This window comes from Drosophila gunungcola, unplaced genomic scaffold, assembly GCF_025200985.1.
Source record: "Drosophila gunungcola strain Sukarami unplaced genomic scaffold, Dgunungcola_SK_2 000018F, whole genome shotgun sequence".
In the NCBI taxonomy this organism is placed as follows: domain Eukaryota; kingdom Metazoa; phylum Arthropoda; class Insecta; order Diptera; family Drosophilidae; genus Drosophila; species Drosophila gunungcola.
The window spans coordinates 401632-420735 of NW_026453200.1; the positions used below are offsets into that span (position 1 = coordinate 401632).

At 37.5% G+C, this 19104-nt stretch overlaps 2 protein-coding genes across 6 annotated transcripts; one reads left to right on the forward strand and one right to left on the reverse strand.

Moving 5' to 3' along the window:
* Positions 1–41: 41 nt before the first annotated feature.
* LOC128263798 (uncharacterized) lies at positions 42–11823 on the reverse strand. 5 transcript variants are annotated; one of them, XM_052999032.1, is made up of 5 exons: positions 11631–11823; positions 9259–10152; positions 6840–7150; positions 6145–6768; positions 42–3426 (listed from the first exon to the last, which is right to left on the reverse strand). In XM_052999032.1, the coding sequence occupies exons 2-5, from the start codon at positions 9999–10001 to the stop codon at positions 3083–3085; spliced, it is 2022 nt and encodes a 673-aa protein (XP_052854992.1). In that variant the 5' UTR covers positions 10002–10152; positions 11631–11823; the 3' UTR covers positions 42–3082. The 5 variants fall into 5 exon arrangements, with proteins under 5 accessions (XP_052854992.1, XP_052854993.1, XP_052854994.1 ...); XM_052999033.1 differs by having other exon boundaries at positions 11594–11823; XM_052999034.1 differs by having other exon boundaries at positions 11553–11823.
* Positions 11824–12774: 951 nt separating this feature from the next.
* LOC128263803 (NADH-ubiquinone oxidoreductase 49 kDa subunit) lies at positions 12775–17016 on the forward strand. The gene is made up of 6 exons (XM_052999045.1): positions 12775–12967; positions 13035–13159; positions 13223–13332; positions 13394–13595; positions 16006–16193; positions 16249–17016. Exons 1-6 carry the CDS (start codon positions 12873–12875, stop codon positions 16936–16938), a joined length of 1410 nt encoding a protein of 469 aa, XP_052855005.1. The 5' UTR covers positions 12775–12872; the 3' UTR covers positions 16939–17016.
* Positions 17017–19104: the final 2088 nt, after the last annotated feature.

Here is a 19104-nt window from a genome sequence, read left to right on the forward strand (position 1 = left end):
CATCTCAAAATAAATGTAATTGTTTAATTTAAAATTAAATGTAAATTCAAAATTCTTTTATTTTTATTAATACATTTTATCATCTGCATTTCACATCTCCGTTATTACTTGCTGCTTGGCTATCTGTTATGCTCATACATAGTTTTTGTCGTACGTACTTGCTTATGTTACTCCTTAAACAGTATAAGTCGATATAAATATGCTGAGCTACTATTAAAAACTACATTATACTCTTCTCTCCGGTAACATACAAATACAAATGCTTACTAGTGTAATAATTTGCTGAGTTCAATCATGTCAAATCATATAAATGATCGATCGGCCTTGTGTTTTGCAATTTAAAAGTTTCCTATCGTTATGTTTACAGTTATTTTGTGCATCGTCGATGTATTCTAAGAAATCAAACAAGAATTTAGATGTAATGTTTTTTGTAAACAGTATTTAGCGGCGTCCACCTATATCCAATAGGATTCAATTCAAATTTTTGTTATAATTACATTCTTTTGGGTAAATTTTATTAGAGTCAAACAAAGACTCTTTCCGTTAGGTTCACATAATAACTATAAAATAATAAAACAATCAATAATATACCAGACAATTTTTTGCTCCAGCACCGTTTACAAAAAACTTTATCAGAGTGCACTTAAACAAAGAGTTTTAAATAAAACGATCTGAGAATGTTTGCAAAATGCTTTCATGATTATGATTTTTGTGTGAAAAATGAAACATTGTCCAGGACGGAAATAAAAATAGGTGAATTGGTTCGAACTTCGTAAACATCTCTACTATGTTCACTATCGCAGACAACGCGGCCGAATGCTAGTTAAAAATAGGTTATTTTCGTGAGTCAATAATAGAGAGTTGCTCGCATATAAAACTGTATGTATGTAATGTGTGCTGTATGAATATGTGTTATCCTAACGATTCTTTATATTATTTTGACTCTTGTCTTATTATGTAGTTAGTTACGGTTCTATTGTATGATTCTATGTATGTTTGTATGCAGTATGTAATGTTGGTTGTAAGTATGATATTAAGTATTTGATTAAGTAACAGTACGGTCCGCATTCATGTTTTCATGTCAAGCTAAAAATGGCTTGCAATGTTACAAAATATCAAACATTTTGTAGCTCTATAAGCCATTATTACCTCAACAGCAATGGTTGGATACAGGCCTAAGTAGAGCAATGCATATTTTAAGGGGTTCGTGTTCACTCATAGAATGGGACTGAATCTAGAGATTTCGGTTGATACCGTTGGATCGTAATAAATTCGGTTTAGTGTTCAGGTTTGCTGTGGCAGTATACGAATGCAATTCGCGTAAAGTTCGAATAATCAAAAAATGTAATGAATTCAAGTTTTTAAGGCTGTATTGCAGTAGATAGTAGCACAGATTTATGGAAAATAATACAAAACACGAAAAACATGAAGAAGCTTACACTAAATGCACAATAAACGTGTTATATTTGAATTAATTCGATGCAAAACTAAGATTTTAAATTACATTCCAACGATGAAACATGGGATGCAGTCTGTTTGCTGTCTGTCTTTAATTAATATAATAATTTGTAAATAGTTAACTCGCTGCGGCAAATTTTGCAATACCTACAGTTTCAACACATGTTTGTCGGACAAAATTATAGACACGCTTATGTAATCACGCTCTAATGCATTGAATTATTCACTATATATAGACTATGAATACAAATTGTAACCTTTTTATTTTCACACGAAGGTAGCACAAGATGCCTCAATATATTTCTTTTATATTTGACCTTCTTTTTACCATCCCCATTTTTATTAATTTTAATTTAAGTTAAGTTATATTAAATTTACAGAGTTTATAACGTTTCACCTAAACATTTCTTGTATATATGTTAGTATGTGTATGATGTATGTATATACATATATATTTTATTTAATGTTAAGAATCACTTCTCTATACTGCTTGGTTCATTTACAAAATAAAATTGTATTATTTCGAAGGAAAAAATTAAATAAAAACAAAACAAAAAAGAAAAGAACATAAAACTTATAGTTGAGTTCTTTGAATTTCACCTTTACCATATTCAAAATACCTACCACGATTTTAAATATACATCAATGCATACCAAACACACATACATAAGTTTCATTTGATCTTATGCGATTACATTTACATATGCGTAGTCATCCTCAATCTGCAGCATACTGTATTTAAATGACTTATATTTAATTTTATTCGTGCTTTCTTAATAAGCGCTTGTTTTTAATTTCAGTCGAAATACCCTTCGTACAGGTGCTTGCACAAGGATTCAATAAGATTAAGCATGTGTATGTGGTTTCTCACACATTTTTGGGACTTTAGATTTCCAGTGATACGGCAAATTCTAATCCACTTTAGCCATTCCGAAGGCATGCGAATCTCTTTGCTTTAGTACATTTTTACTAATTATTTGGACATTACATTCAGTATGTGCCTAGATAATACAAGAGAATGTCGGAATGATAATTTAACTGGCAGTCACTCAGTCAGCTAGAGCCTTAGCTGCAAAGATCTGATAATCGCTACATTGCCCTATCATTTCTGCGAATGTATTTTGCGCACACACGCCAAGTAGTGATTTCAAAAAACCAAAAGGACACAATTATAGGGAGGACAGCAGACTTAGTGGCTAGGCACTTGATGGTGGTATATGCATTTAGCTAAACTGGTAGCGCTTTGTATACCTGACCCTTTGTCTGCATTCTGCTGTCCTCCTCTGCTTAAGCGGTAACAGTTATATCTAGAGCACTATAGCTAACTGTTAATGTACTTGATATATTTAATTTGTTTACTTATTAATTCTATTTCACCTTTCTCCTTTCTATCTGATCTATTATATTAATTTTGAGTCAAAGTGACTCGATCAATTGCAATTACATTTCCAAATCAATATCAGTAAGCATATCATGTGATTCCAACCTTTCCCATTCACTCCCTTTTATCACTATTAATATTAACATAGTTGGAGAAGAGTGACAAAAGATGTTGAGTGATATTGGTATTCTTAAAATATAAATGCTGAACAAGAAAACACAAAATTCTTTGTTCACTACAAATTCACCGATCATATCCGATGGTGGCGGCTATGGGGCCAAACAAGTCCACGCTCATACTTGGACTGAGAACTACCATTCTAGGTCTATACGGCTGCAACGTGCTTTGCAGCGCACTTTCAACTAGATAGTGAATCACGAGGATTGCAACAATGCTTAGTACCAAAGATGGGTTGATCCAATACACAGACAAACAGCAAGGTTCAATTGATGTCACTGAGAAAAGCGACATGAGCCAGATCCACAAAGCGAAAATGTGCTTATCTGCAGGCGCTGCGCCACTATTGTATGTTAGTTCTTCGTTCTTTACAACCTCGTTGGGATGTTTGTTGTAATGGTGATGGTCATCTGAAAGTATTTTTTGTATAATTATTTGAACAGTTAAATTAAAGATAAAATATTATAAAACCATTAGTTCACACTTCACTTTTGAGAAATTAAAATTTAAGTATTAATATTAATCTTCTGTAATATCCTTTAACAACATCGCCTTCGATAAAATCGGCAAAACTTAAATAACCCAACAGTGTTAGTTTAACCAATTTTAAAAAGGGACTAACTTTATATTTCTTACGAGGGAAACCACTGATGTTTCGGAAAATTGGCAACACCGAAAAAGAGATTGGGATTTTCTAGCGCAAGCCCACTCAAAAGTTTATATTTATTTTATTATCATTAAGACAAGAAAATCAATTCGACCAAAAATGGAAACTCAAGGGAGTTCTATGAAGGTTGTCCGAAATCCCACTAGGAGGGTCGATCTAGCCCTGTCCGACTGTCCGTCCGTCCGTCCGTCCGATTTTAAGCAAACTCGTCTCTCAGCTTTGAAGCTATCTGCATGAAACTTTCCCAAAAGTTGTTTTCTACTGTTTCAGGTAGAAAATAAGTCGGAAGCCTCCCATCGGAATCGAAAAAACAAATGATAAAAATTATAACTGCTGATTTTTAATTTTTTTTTGTATTTCTTCGATTCGTTGTAATGTTTAGGTATATCAGAATTACGGTTTAAATTTGATGTAAATCGTACGAATTTATCGTATAGCTCCCATGAGAACAATCGGAATATTAAAAAAAGCAAAATTTAAAAAATGTTACTTCTCTATTTTTGTATTTTTTTAAATTGTTTTGGAAACAGTAATAATTTGATAGTTCAGATTTACGATTTTAATTTAATTTAAATCGGAAAACGATGTCATGAGCAGTCGAAACATAGAGTTGACTTGGCCTGACTTGGCTCCCAATGATTTCTTCTTGTTCCCAAACACCAAAAGTAAACTGCCAAAGAACAGTGTAAAACCACTTTGAACAGTGTAAAGCCGACGTCAGCGCACACACATTGACAAGTTTCCCCATGCAAATTAATCACACAATTTAAGTGCGAGCATTTAATAGTAAGTGTGCCCTCCGCTGTTCTTCATGCACGAACTCCGTTTTTGAAGTACGCAAAGACGTCAAAACCAAAAATGATTGCAAATAACTATTAAAATAAAAATATATATATACTTCTATCTGTAACTTACTTTTCAACGATTACAATATGCCTTATTACTCTACGAGTAACGGGTTTAGATATGGTTACACTTGTTCCGATCGCAAGAAGACATGCCTTCTGTCTTTTGCTAAAACCCTTTCTCTGTCTACCACTAATTTGATTGTAGGGATATTGATTTGTATAGCCTACACAAAGAGAGCAATTGTCTAATTTAAAGTACGCTCTAACAAATTTTTTACAATGATTGTAGATTTATTAGGTAACACGCCAGTCGTTGAAAAAAAGGGAAAGGGTGTGTCGCGCCACAGAACATATTTTTTGTCTTTCAGTTTAAAAGATGAAGAAATGGAAGCATTCTCGGACCAGGATTGTTGTTAAAAGCGGTGTATCGATGATGAAATATGGTTTCTTTACAACAACCCGAAGCGAAAGAAATCATTTGTGACCAGCAAAACGAACTAACTGCAAAGCCGAATATTAATTTGGCCGAGATAGTACTTTGTAACAAACGGTACTATTGGCTCGATTCGTTCTTGGTCTTTAAGTGAAGTTCTTTTAACACAGAATACATATGGCTACCAGAAATGTTTTATTGAAACACAAAATAAATTGTTAAAAAAGTAATAAGGCGAAACAATGTTTGGGCTTCATATAGTTTACGGCACACAAAAACCCGCCCATGTCGACAGGAAGATTATATTTATAGTATCATCTTCAAATGAAGCATTTTAAAGTGTCCTTCAAATGGCCTCTTCTTCTAAGTTTTTTCTCGTAATAGATTTACTAGATCTACTAACATTGCTTAAAATATTAGTCGATGAAGATAACATATGCTTCTACACAGATGGCTCCAAACTAGATGTCCATGTTGGTAATGAATAATAATGTAGCCAATTAAATGTTAAATCAAAGAAAAAGAAAACTGTTGCAGATATAATATGTTCTATAACAATTTTTGCGATTTTTTTGCAATTTGTATATCAATTTTTTCGATTGATCCTATGGCAGCTATACAAAATCATTTATAAATTTTGGGATATCATTTATTTTGAAAATAATTTAAAAACAAGAAAGAAGGCAATGTCTCCTTCACTGCGTTGTAAACTTCTGACTGTATTCACTTTTCTCCCGATTGTTTAAATTCTAAGGGTGGGACATGGCTAGATCGACTTTCCTAGTAATGTTAATTAAGAAAATATAGTTCAAAAGATCGGAAATGACTCTTTTGCTGCATAGCAAAGTATTGACTGAAATTTGACTCTGCAAGGTACACAAATCTTACAGGTTTCCTCACTATTGCAGAATCAGAAGCACTCGACGGAATTGAGAACAGGCATTCAAGAGTCAGGAGTCTACATACTAAACCAATGAAAAGGTTCACACAGTAGCAGACTGTCGATAATCTCTTACAGAAAACTTTGGCTGCTTTGCTTTCTCAAAAGGATAAGCAATTTGTAAAGTCGATCACTACAAAGACATCTATCAAAGAACTGGCAGCTGGGGTCAGAATTGTGAAAAATAAAATCATTACGGTTTGTCCTACAAGTGCCTCAAACGTGTTGTCATTCACTTACCATTTCCGTTGGTATTGCCGTTGATATTACCCTTGTGAGGTGGATAGCTGTGTTGCGTCGGCACATTGTTTATCCGGATCCCAGTTTGGATGTGGTGATGTCCGGGGTAAGCCACGTTTATGCCACCTCGCCCGGGTTGCAGCATATTAATGTTGCCGTGACCATGGCCAGGAGTTAATATTATTCCACCACCGCCAACCATTCCAGGTCCAACGGCGTTGTTTCCCACATTGTTGCCAATTATATTTGGTTGAATCGGTATCCGGTTGAACTGGTCGATGTTTGAATTAATAGTAGTTGCTATGCCGTTTACATTGCTATTGCCGTGGAGCGGATTTATCGGCACCCCTGCGGACTGTGGACCTCCTGGTATCAGACCTCCACTTATTCCAATATTAGTTCCAATGGCGATGGTGTTGCCTTGTCCGTGGACGTGACTGTCATCGTTGGCTGCTATATTAACACTAATGGCTCCCCCAGGGTCTGCGCCTGAGATGGATTTGTTTATCGGTGTTGTTTTGTTCTTTTCCTCGGCGGCACAACACACTTTGAAGACTACTTTCATGTTGTTTGTAGAGCATCGACCCCCTATTCGCCGATACAGATCATCCTTGGATGAAGTCGCTATATTAAAGTAGAAAAACAAGACTCATTTTTACACGATCTTCAAACGGCAGATATGCAAACGAACTCACAAATGAAGTAATAATCATTTCCAGGTAGGAACTCCAGACCACCTGGCTGCGGTGTAAATGGCCGGAAAGTTATTGTAAAAAACATTAATTTCTGAGGTTTATCACATATAGCTATTACTCGCGGATCTGCATTCGTTATGCGACATGTTTCATACTCCACTTTAGACACATTGTAAATTATATATTTCTCAGTTTCGTTTTCAAAAGTCCCTGGCTCATATACTGGGCATATTATATGCACCTGATCGAACTCAAAAGCAAGATTGCCCTTATTAACATCGATTATATGGTCGGTGTTATCAATCCGAAATCTGTGGATGAAAGAAGTGCAAATATTTTATAAAATAATTAGACATGAAAGACAGATCACCATTAAAAGTAAATTTGACTATATAAATAAATTGGAAATTCAGTTAGTTGTTAATCAGGATTGAAAGTAAACAACGGCGACTGAACTTTTAATTAAATGTTTTTTAAAAACGGACTTTGCTTTTGATTGTTACTAATGAAGAGTCAGATGTCCTCAACTCAGACCCCAAAATTGTAACCGTTTCTCGTATGCTCACATAGACTATTTCAGCCCCATCTGCAAAATTAAATGAAATGAGTGGTTTGTATGCAAATTGTGCCTGGAAAATCTTTTATTTAATTAACATAAAATAAAGAAAAAAATGTAAATTTAAGGAATGACACTTTCGAGAATATTTGAGATAAAACAATTAAATGCTATGATTTGTACCATTTTAAACCACAAGCTTAATTAGACTCCACTTTTTGCAATAATAAATTTTGCTGCCCTGAAAATCATAGCAACTCTACTAATTTATTAATTAATAGTTCAAAATGAACTGCTAAAGCACATATACATACAAGCTATGTACTTAACTAAGTGCAATTTATATTAAATTACGTAAGAACTAAATGACTAAATATAACATGATTCGAGAAAAGCATAAATGTTTGATAAGAAGCGATCAATGGAATTCTCTAAAGCTAATTTCATAATTTGAACAAAGAACCCGAAAGGGCTCATGGAGGGCAAAGTTGGATCTAAAAATTGACAAGTGAATAGGGAAGTGAATAGGGAAGTCTTGAGCGAACAACGATGTCAATATAGATGACGATGGTTTTAAGTCCCAATTCAGCTGTCGAAGAGCAAATAATAAAAATTGCTCTTGGACTAATTCGTTCCAGTTTTGTTGATCAATATGTTGGGGGCTCCATACACAATCCAAAATGGGGCGAACCATGGAAACTTACAGTGTTTTTGTTGTTTACGGGTCGTCAAACTCCTTGGCCCAACGTTTTGTGAAGACTAAAACACCCTTAGCTTTAACAATGGCGAAACATAACTTGCTACCAAAACTGACACCAAGATCAGTTACTTGCGTAATACGTTTTAAAGTAGTTTTCTATTTTTTAATTTTTTTAAAATTATTTTTGACATTTACTACTTTAATAAAGAATTACGCGTTTAGTTTTATTTAAATCGGAAAATCCTGACTGCCTTAGGAACGATCAAAAAATTTAAAAGCATCACAGCTTCAATGTTTTTAAGCAAATCAATGTTTTTTTAAATCAAACTTTAGAATTTTTAATTTTTGCTATTGCTGCAAGGGTATATAAACTTCGGCTTGCCAAAATTTGTCTCCTTTCTTGCTTTATTTTACCTTTGTAGAGTGTCATTCCTAAATGTTTTAATTTCAATTTAAGTTTCTTTACTTTATATTTCTATGAATACCTCTTTTAAAAGAACAGAGGGTATTTTAAGAGGGTATCAGAGGTTTGCATCGCAGTGAAGGAGACATTTCCGACCCTATGAGTTATATTTATTCTTGACCACAATCACTGTAGAGTCGATCTTACCATGTCTGTCCGTCCGTTTCTACGCAAACTAGTCTCTCGGTTCTAAAGCTATCGAAATTGTCTTCTGTTGCAGGTATTATATAAGTCGTAGTAGCTCCAATTGGAACAGTCGGAAAAATAATTTATAAAAATGTAACTTTCTAAGTTATTAAGGTAATTATTATTAAACGTTTCACAATTACCGTTTTCATTTCGTTAAAATCCGGCGACTATATTAAAAGCTCCCAATGAAATGATCATAAAAATAAAACAATAAATGAACAAAACATAATTACTTCACTGCTTTTGAATATAGTACAACACAAAGTAATATAAATAAAACGACGGAAACTTATCATAACTCAACTGTTGTTAAACATATAGGTATACAAATCGGCTTGTCGAAGTTTGATTCCTGTCTTATAAGTTGACTAGTTGACAACCTTTGAAACTGTCCACGATATATGGTCTCAATTATTAAGGAATTAATTTAGAATTCAGTACCGATTCGCATTTTTATTTTCTTTGTGTTCAACCAGGCACTATATGTACTTAAACGTAATGCTATACTCACATGCTGTTCGATGTATTCCAATGCATGTAGAACGTTTTGGCGCAGCTGGACATGGTTGACAGCAGGACCGTTTCCATACAAATTAAAGTGAGCAAAGTAACTAAGGATGTGGCACCAAATGTTGGGAACGGAATCATCATTTTGCACCTCACCGCTGCAGACGGCGGGGACGCAGACAACGAGCGGTTTCGGTTTCTAGTCCTGTTGCCGCGATTTCGCTGGATTCTTCCAGTGTTTTTTATATCAGGAGAGCGCAGCGACTTCTTGACTCCTATCCCCACAGAAGCTCCCTCACAAGTTTCAACCGATTCCTCCAGGGCCGCTGAATGCTTCGCGGAAGGATCAGTTTCCTTTTCACTTGACGACTGACAAGGCGAAGGGCTGCAGACGGACGGGAGCTTGCTTTTGCTCTTGGACTTTCGATGCATTGCTGGTTGTTGGTTTTTCGCCGTGTTCAGTGACTTGCTCCGAGCACTTGGCACACTCTCAATACCCGCTGGCACGAACAACTTGATGTTCAATGGACTTCCGGAGTAGAGCTGCACTCTGCGTTGCTCCTTGGGCTGATACTGCGTGCTGCAATCGGAATTCGGGAGAGCTAATAAAAGAGGTGGCTGCGGGTCGGCAAGCTCTTGGCCAGAAGTTAGGCGTCTCTTACGACCCAGCATACTGCTGTTTTGAATCTGCGACTTTGACTGGGTCCAGGCAAAGCTAACACGAAGCTCCTTAAGCGTGTCTTGCATTCCGCCAGCAATTTGTCTTTTCGATGTTTAGTTCTCCAATAACGCTTGTCAAAGCACCCGCTCTGTTTCAAGATAGCTACGCCTTACGAATACGATTATTGGTTTACAGCAGTATTCGTGTCGGTACATACCAATGTGTGTCTTGCTCCATCTGTAAAAAACAACACAATTATTCACTTGTCCATAGAACATTTTGGAAAGAAACATAATACTAGTGGTATATTTAAGTATATTTGAGTATATTTAAGTATATTTATACTTTATACTTTAATATACTACTTTTAAAGTAAAAGGTGGTATTGTATTTGTTAAAACGAATTTAAAAAGTCAACGATCGCGTTTCCGACCCTATAAAGAATTTGTCTTCGGTACTATTTCTTTATGACTATCATTGACTTAATATCAACATACATTTGTACACACATATATTTGTTTGATGTACAAATCTGAAAAATGAAAACTCAATTTAATTAATTTTAATTAATTAATTTTTAGAATCCATAAAACATTATAAAGTTGCTTGTTTTTATTGTCAAAATCGGATTACTATATATTCAATAGCTGTCATTTATCTGCCTTAACGGGTCTAGGCTTCTATGCAGTTTATTAGTTATTCCAAATCTTATTCATACTGAACAGCTAAAAAAAAAATTGTTTTTGATTAGAAAAAAATATTTTTAGACTTTTTTTTCTGCGATCGACAAAATACGCTTCTTTTTTTCACTTTTCCACATTTTTCGTGAAGCGATTGCCTTTTTATAGTCATTAACAATGAATTGAGCAACGTACTAAATAGTTTCGCTGTAAAACGTGTGGACTACAAACTCAAAATTTAATTTCAATAAATTAATAATTTAGCATCTTCTTTCCACATTCCAAGTCTCACATACATATGTACATATCCATATAGCAAGTAACTTTTTAAGCCGGTACATAATAAAATTTTCATTGAGTTGTAACACAAACCTAAAAGGGGAAAGCTTGTCAAGACAAAAAATGTATTTGATCGTTTGTTTGTTTTTCAAAACGACTTTGGTACATTATACTAAGTCTAGTAGAAAAGAGCTATCCCGAAAGTTTCAACAAAATAATTTGGACAGGCATTCGTCTGGGGATGCCGATCAAGAATATATACATAGGTATTCAGTATAGGGTAGGAAATGTCTTACTTTGAAACAGTTACTTCTGAAACCTTTTTTTAAAGATTTAAATGCCCTCTTCGAAATTATACACACACAGCGACGCTGTATCTGTGTGACGGGCAGACAAATGTTATGTTGTAATTCGCTAACATTTACTTTTTATCATTTTTTCCTTTTAACTGCTAAAACATCAGAATAGCCAGATATACATATACGGATGCATATGTATGTACACACCAAAAGAGAGACGTTTTCTGTATACATACACAGTGACGACACAGTCCCCAGTGGAGTCAACTCTATATGTGTACACAGGTTTCCTTGCTTTGGGGAAGCATTCTTATTTGCTACTTAAAACAAGACCGTTTGGAGGAGTGCGTAACGGGATATTTATCATGGTCAGACATACTCGTAGGCAGGAAACACAAGCAAATATGAACACAAAAGCACCTTGATTTTCCAAGTACATATATTTTAAAACAATTACATTTTTCACTTGGCGTTTAGAATAGGTCCCGAACAGGTTTGCGACTGAAGAGAGATACTCGAAAACAACGCATTTTAACGGTAATTTTTTATAATGGATTACATACAATAAATATATTTATAAATATTGTATTTCTAGAGCTATTATAAAAAAAACTTGTCAGTAGTGTGACCGCGTTTGGATTAAAAATAATTGGGCACGCGAAAGTAAACGTAAATATACTTATTAAAGACACAAAATACTATAATACACGCCTTAAATTTCAATGCAAAAACAGTCCATGGCCCAGAAACCCGGTTCAAGTCAAGACACAAACCCAGTAGTGGAAATGTAAGTGTAAAGTAAGTTAATGTAGTTGTGGTGTAATGTGTAACAAGCTGCCAAATTAAAATTGCTCAATTACTGAGGTAGCATTAAATTAATATTTTTGTTTGGCTAACCCTCTCCCTTTAAGTACATTTAATTTAAGCAATACACCACCGCATTATAAAACAAAAAAGAAAGGAAACTTTGGCAAACCGAAGCTTACATGCCCTTGTGACTGTTGCAAAAGTTAAGTTTTCTATAAAACGTCTATATTTAGATTTTTATCCGTTATAAAAACAATGAAGATATGCCGATTTTTCGATCATTCCTATGGTAAATAAAGAAGGCTTTTCGGAAAGCCTCATGTAGATAGAGCATGCTTATATAGACGAAAACAATACTTTGTGTAGAAACAGACAGACGAACATGTCTAGATCGTAGAGCTGCAAAAAATCGAAGTCAAGATCGATACTATCGATTCTTTTTGTTTCGGGAAAACGCTGTTCGTAACTAGTGTTATGCAGATAGCCCAATGTGGACACGAAAGTTGCAGTTCGGAGGGCAAATTAAGACGCTATTTACACTTGGCCGCGTCATTGGGCAAGAAGCAGTTTTTTGTACATAGGTTTTCCATGGTCTGCTAAAACAAAAATAACAGCAGTTACATTCTAACCAAGTATAAATGGCGCCAATGCGTCTGGGCCGATATCGACAGGAAACGCACGTGAGTGTAACTACGCTATAAGTTTGCATTCCGCAATAAGGCACAGTGTGAAAACCATATAAGATGCATAAGAGTGCTGATGTAAACAGCCTTTTACCAGGGACATTTTTATCGATTTGTTCTATCGACCTAAAGATTTAATCTGTCTCGTTCATTGTTCCAGCTTAGTGAAACGCTAATTGAAAACATAAAATAACAATTTGTGTATCAGGATGGCGTTTGCCAATATAACGAGGCGCTCTCTGGTGCCCGGGCTATCACACTTGAAGTTGCGGCCGCAATTTCTAGCTGGAACAAGCGCAATAAAGTAAAAACTATCTGCTTACATAATTCGAATGAATGCTCATTTTTTGTTTTCAACTCTCGACATTCAGTAAGCATGATACGCGCCGCGGAGCTGCAAAATGGTATCCCGATCCGGAATTCATGAAGCAGTTTAGCGGCCCGGTGATGTACCCAGACGAGGTTACATCGCTCTGGAAGGTGCCCCCATGGAACAGTTAGTTGGTAACCTAATCAGTTAGCCACTTGGCCTAACGCTTCAATTTTCGTTCTGTACCAGGCAAGGTCACACCTGTCGAGAAATCTGTGCGCAACCTGACCCTGAACTTCGGCCCGCAACATCCCGCTGCTCACGGAGTCCTGCGTCTGGTGCTCGAGTTGGATGGAGAGGTTAGAGCCCACAGTCGCAGATCTTTTAGCTAGACCTTAATCCCGTCATCCGCTTTTTCAGACTGTGATGCGTGCCGATCCACACATTGGACTGCTCCATCGCGGAACCGAAAAACTCATCGAGTACAAAACGTACACGCAGGCTTTGCCCTACTTCGACCGGCTGGATTACGTCTCCATGATGTGCAATGAGCAGTGTTACTCGCTAGCTGTGGAGAAGCTCCTCAACATCGAGGTGCCGCTCCGAGCCAAATATATTCGAAGTAAGTAGGCAGCGTCAGACTTCTGGAGAGCGCTTCGAAAGTGGAACCAAAACTCACTCTTAAAATAGGTGGTAAAACTTAAATGTTTAGTTTCGCTTTGCCTTCGTCATGATTGATATCATCTTAACGTAGAAAAAGCAAATTTGCCAAAAAATTTCGTTGGGAGTGAATTGCCTGATCCTACATGGACCAAAAACTTCCCACTTTAGTGTATTTGCCACCGAAGCTGAAGTTTGGAAGGGATTCACCATAACGGACTAATGCTGTGGCTCGTTGTCCTTAAGGTCAGTTTTGCGTTCTTGGCAGCAAGCTATATATTAGAAGTTTTTAAGGTACACGTTGTTGTTTCGGCTCAAAAAAAAAATGGGAACTATAACAATCTGTTACGGTTAACGTCACAATTGGAGCATTGGCTGTAATAAATGTTTAAGAGCAGCTGATGTGGCATAGCTCCCATCCGGTTGCTTTCATGAACGCTATTATTCTTGTTAGGCTTGTAATAGCAAGTTCTGAGAGATATATGATGAAGGGATTGCCTAGGTGAATCAATCTTAGTCTGCATAGAGCCGGACAGGAACAGAACAGGTGTTCCACCGTTTCCTTTTCCTCCTCGTCTATGCAGTCTGCTGGCATGTGTACCTACTAGCCATTGTCTTGTACATCTGTTTTCATTATTGACCAACATTTTTACTAACTAACGATATGTTGCCATATGCCACTAAGAGTACGCCCTTAAAATTGACATTCCAGCCGGATATTCATCCAAAACATTCCAGCAAATCAGATAAGAAGTGGTTTAACCAAGATAGAATCCACGTAATCATATGAAGGTACAAAATTGTTCAGAACATGGATCGTATTGACTGTTGTCACAGCCTCGCATCCACCCACGTGTCGTAATCGTATGACAGACTTTAAGTTTTTTTGTTATCCGAAAGCAGAAAGATAGCAGTACCATTACTTGCCAGCTCGTCAGCTATACAATTGCCTGCGATGTTTTGGTGTCCCATATCAGGTTAATGCTACACACAGGGCCGTATTTATGGGGGAAATTTACAAATTTATGGCTAGGTAAGGGTTACATGGGTGTGAGGAGTTCTTATGCGTATTTTAATGGTATCCTAGTTTTATGGTTAATAGCATTATAGTTATTTTATTCTAATGCATTGAATTCCCCTTCAGATAACTGCGGATCTAAACCTGACCTTTTATAACAGGTTTTTAACGGTTGTCGTCTTGGCTAAATATTTGTTATATGATCGAACAGTTGGTTTCTCAATATGCCACAATACTGCGGATATTGTTTGAAAGTTTGTGTTGGTCGCATAGATCGACCTAATAGCCTAATAGCTTGGCTATCGCTGTAGATGTTGATCCATCTTTGATAGTTGGTATTGTTTACATGCACAAGTGCTCCTCTGACGGCATATACTTCCGCTTGGAAGACGCTGCGGTGGTCAGGAATCCCAAAAGATTTCCTGGTGTTGAGTTGATCAGAGTATATACCTCCGCCGACGTGGCTCTCTTGCTTTCAGCAGTCTTTGTACATGCTGACTGCTTCTGCAGGCCCAGGCTGACCGTGCTCCCAGTTTTCTCTACTTGGGAGCAGGATTTTAAACGGGGTGTGATCAAATTCAATTGGTTTGCATAGATCCGATTTGGTTGGGATTGATTTATCGTGCTGGAGAATTATGGCATGACCATATGTTCGGGGTTTCCATTGTCCAGTGTCTTTTAATCGAACCGCTGCTATTCCATGCTGGCCAAATCCAGACTAGGATGGCGCAACATAGCGGTTAGCGCATTGTTTGGGGTACTGCGGAGTCCGTTGAACATTGTCTAGGTTTGCTGTGGTTGTCTATTTAGATAGATACCCCGAAGAGCAAAATTGTCTCGACGATTTTTGGGGACATGCCCAAAACCATAGTTACATCCAATGTCCCAACTGAGACGTTATCCGTAACAGACTGTTATAGTTCCTTATTTTAGTTAGGCCGAGACACACACCAGAATTTAAATAAATCAGGCTACTACGGATCAAATAAAGAGTCAAAAGCTAACTTAGAAAAATGCATTTTTATCAACGATCCAAAGGTCCCATGTGGATTTTTTTGTGCAAAATTGAAGTCGGATTATTCACCGCGGTTTCCTTAGAATTGGTACGTGATGGAATGTTTTAAGTTGCGAAATAGCAATCCACAGATAAAATTCTTTCAGAAGCACCATCTTTTAGTATTGGTCTTTTTGGTTGTTGACCTGTGTAATCATAGGTTTGGAGATTTTGAATTACGAATAGTTTAGTATACGAGTTAAGTTCACAAAGGTAGTAAACTTTTTAACTTTAGGGATTATTTATAAATCTTATTAAAATCACGAGCTTGAATACAACTTTTTGTCTTCTGTGCCGCAGCTTTGTTTGCCGAGATTACCCGGATTCTAAACCACATAATGGCTGTTGGTACACACGCTCTGGACGTTGGTGCCTTAACGCCTTTCTTTTGGCTGTTCGAGGAGCGCGAGAAAATGATGGAGTTCTATGAGCGAGTTTCTGGTGCCCGAATGCATGCTGCCTATATCCGCCCTGGTGGCGTGTCATTGGTAACTACCTCGCCCACGTTTTTATAATGTTTCTATTAACTGACGGTTTTTGTAGGACATGCCTCTTGGCCTGATGGACGATATATATGAGTTTGCATCGAAATTTGCCGAGCGCTTAGACGAAGTGGAGGATGTGTTGACCACGAATCGAATCTGGGTGCAGCGAACCGAAGACATTGGTATTGTGACGGCAGAAGAGGCCCTGAACTATGGGTTTAGCGGGGTCATGTTGCGTGGCTCCGGCATAAAGTGGGACCTCCGTAAGCAGCAGCCGTACGATGCCTACCACCTGGTTGACTTTGATGTTCCCATCGGCACCAAGGGAGACTGCTATGACCGATATCTTTGTCGCGTCGAGGAAATGCGCCAGTCCCTGCGAATAATTGATCAGTGCCTAAACCAAATGCCTGCTGGGGAAATCAAAACTGACGATGCCAAGGTCGCGCCACCGACGCGCTCCGAAATGAAGACTTCAATGGAGGCTCTAATTCACCATTTCAAGTTATTTACCCAAGGCTATCAGGTTCCACCGGGGGCAACGTACACGGCAATAGAAGCTCCAAAAGGGGAGTTTGGGGTTTACCTTGTATCAGATGGATCAAGCCGTCCATACCGCTGTAAAATTAAAGCTCCTGGATTCGCCCACTTGGCAGCTTTGGAAAAAATCGGAAAGCAGCACATGCTGGCCGACGTCGTTGCCATTATTGGTACATTGGATGTAGTGTTTGGGGAGATAGATCGATAAATTGTTTTCCGAGTAGTATTGCCGATCTGTGTATGAAAATACTTACGAACAGTAAAAATGAATACGCTCAAAAAGTCATTATTGTATTTTTAATTTTCATTCAACTGTACGAGGGCTTAAAACGTTCAGGAAAGCAAGATGCATACAAATGCGTTAGAACCGTAAGTCCTACAGTTTCAATAAATACACCGACTTTGAAGCTTAAGGGCTTACGTTAATCCTGATTCACAATGACTTTTTATGGAGTCAGAAGTGTGCAAAGCAGTGAGGGATACATCTCCGACTCCATAAAGTATATATAATTTTGATCAGCATAGCTCTCAAAGCAACAACCGAAAAAATAAATTGCTTTTGTTTATTTTATTTATTACATTAAAGTTGGCAAATATCTGCCAGCATAAACATAGTACCCGACTCACTTCTAGTGCGAGGGGGCAAGGACAGGTGAGTTAGGATGTTTGCTACAATTAAATTAACAGAGCATTCAGAAAATATCAAAAAATACAGTTCGTTATATTGCGAACATAAAACGCGAAATGGATCGTGTACCTCGAAATTCTTCTTACAAATATCGAGGGCAATAGGTCGAAGGTGCCGAGTAGACCTTACAGGGTGGAGGACCGCATTGGACCCAGTAGGTAGCTTGAATTTACAAGACCAGTTATTAATTTGTGAGGGAACATGACACCATGGCAGGTCCGACGTTCCGACGTGGGGCAGGTTCAGAAGACGCTGTCTATCCACGTAAGATAATAGGTGACAATGTGTTTCCCAGTTTAAACCACATTTCGAGTTGCCTAAAAACAGCAAATTCTGGATGCACCAAGAATGCAGATTGCTCAGATCGGCTTGCAAAAGTTCATGGGAATTGGGGTCGATAACGGCAAGCAAAGTTTCACGTCGTCAGCATATGTACATCATAACAAGAGAAGATAGAACTACTTGAGGCAAGTCATCTATCAAAATTCCAAACAGAAGGGGTCCTAGGCGGCTTACAAAGTTAGAGAACGTGCTTTTAGAAGCTACCCTCTGAGTCCGGTTCGACAGGTATGTTGAAATCCACTTTGGCAACGTGATCGGGAATCCTAATAGTATTAGTTTTTTCAATAACAACTGATAGTCCAAGGAATCGAAAGCCTTACCGAAGTCCGTAAAAATACCATCAGTTTGATAGTTATTTTTAAAAGCGCTTCTGACGACTGAGGTAAACTCAAGAAGATTTGTAGTCGTTGACTTCGTTCCATAAAGCCATGCTGAGTTGGGGACACCCTTGAGCTGCATTGGTGCTGTAGCTGAGCGGTGATAAGCTGTTCAAAAAGCTGGGCGATGGCGCCCAGTTTTGCAATACCCCGGTAGTTTTTTATGCCCGATTTGTTTCCCTTTTTATGAAGTGGAATGATAGAAGTTTTTTTCCAAACTTCAGGGAAATATAATGTAGGAGGGATATCTGAAAATGTTGAAATAATGGTTTGCACAAAGCACCGTCACATTTATTTAAAACCCAGCTTGGTACAAGGTCAGGACCCGAAGAGGAACACGTCTTGATTTTTTGCAGGTTTTGTAAAACATCATCCTCACTAATTAGGGGCGTGAAAATACAAATGGAGTGAGGAAGAAGGAGAAGGAGAAGGAGAAGGATGAAGTGTTATCGTAACCAAAAGACGCAATATTGGAGCCACTAGAGGCGGATGTCGTATCAAGGTGAAGGCAAGATGGAAATTGTTGCGATTTTCGTTTCGAATTAACAAATGCGTAGAACTGCTTGGGGTTCTATTCTATGCAGAATTCTATTCTGCAACGGTTTAGGTAACTATTGTAACATTCGGAATTGTGGACTAGGAAATTTGAAGGAGCAATTAGCTACCTCGATTGGTCAACTTGCAGTCAGGTTCTCTAAATGAGACGCGTTTGCAGAGGGAAATATTCTACAATGTGTAAGGGATCATCGTTTGAATGCATAAATGACCAATCGAGTTCCGATTGACAGTAATGGAGCTGAGGCTTCTAAGGTAACCTCAAGTTTAGGGAGGTAGGCGTCTTCAGGACTGGAGAGAGGGCTAATTCGAGTTACGTATGCATTGGCGAACTCCGAGACAAAAATAAGGTCTAAAACTTTTCTGGAGCAGTTCAAGACTGAGTTCAGTTGTCCTAATGAAAGATCAATAA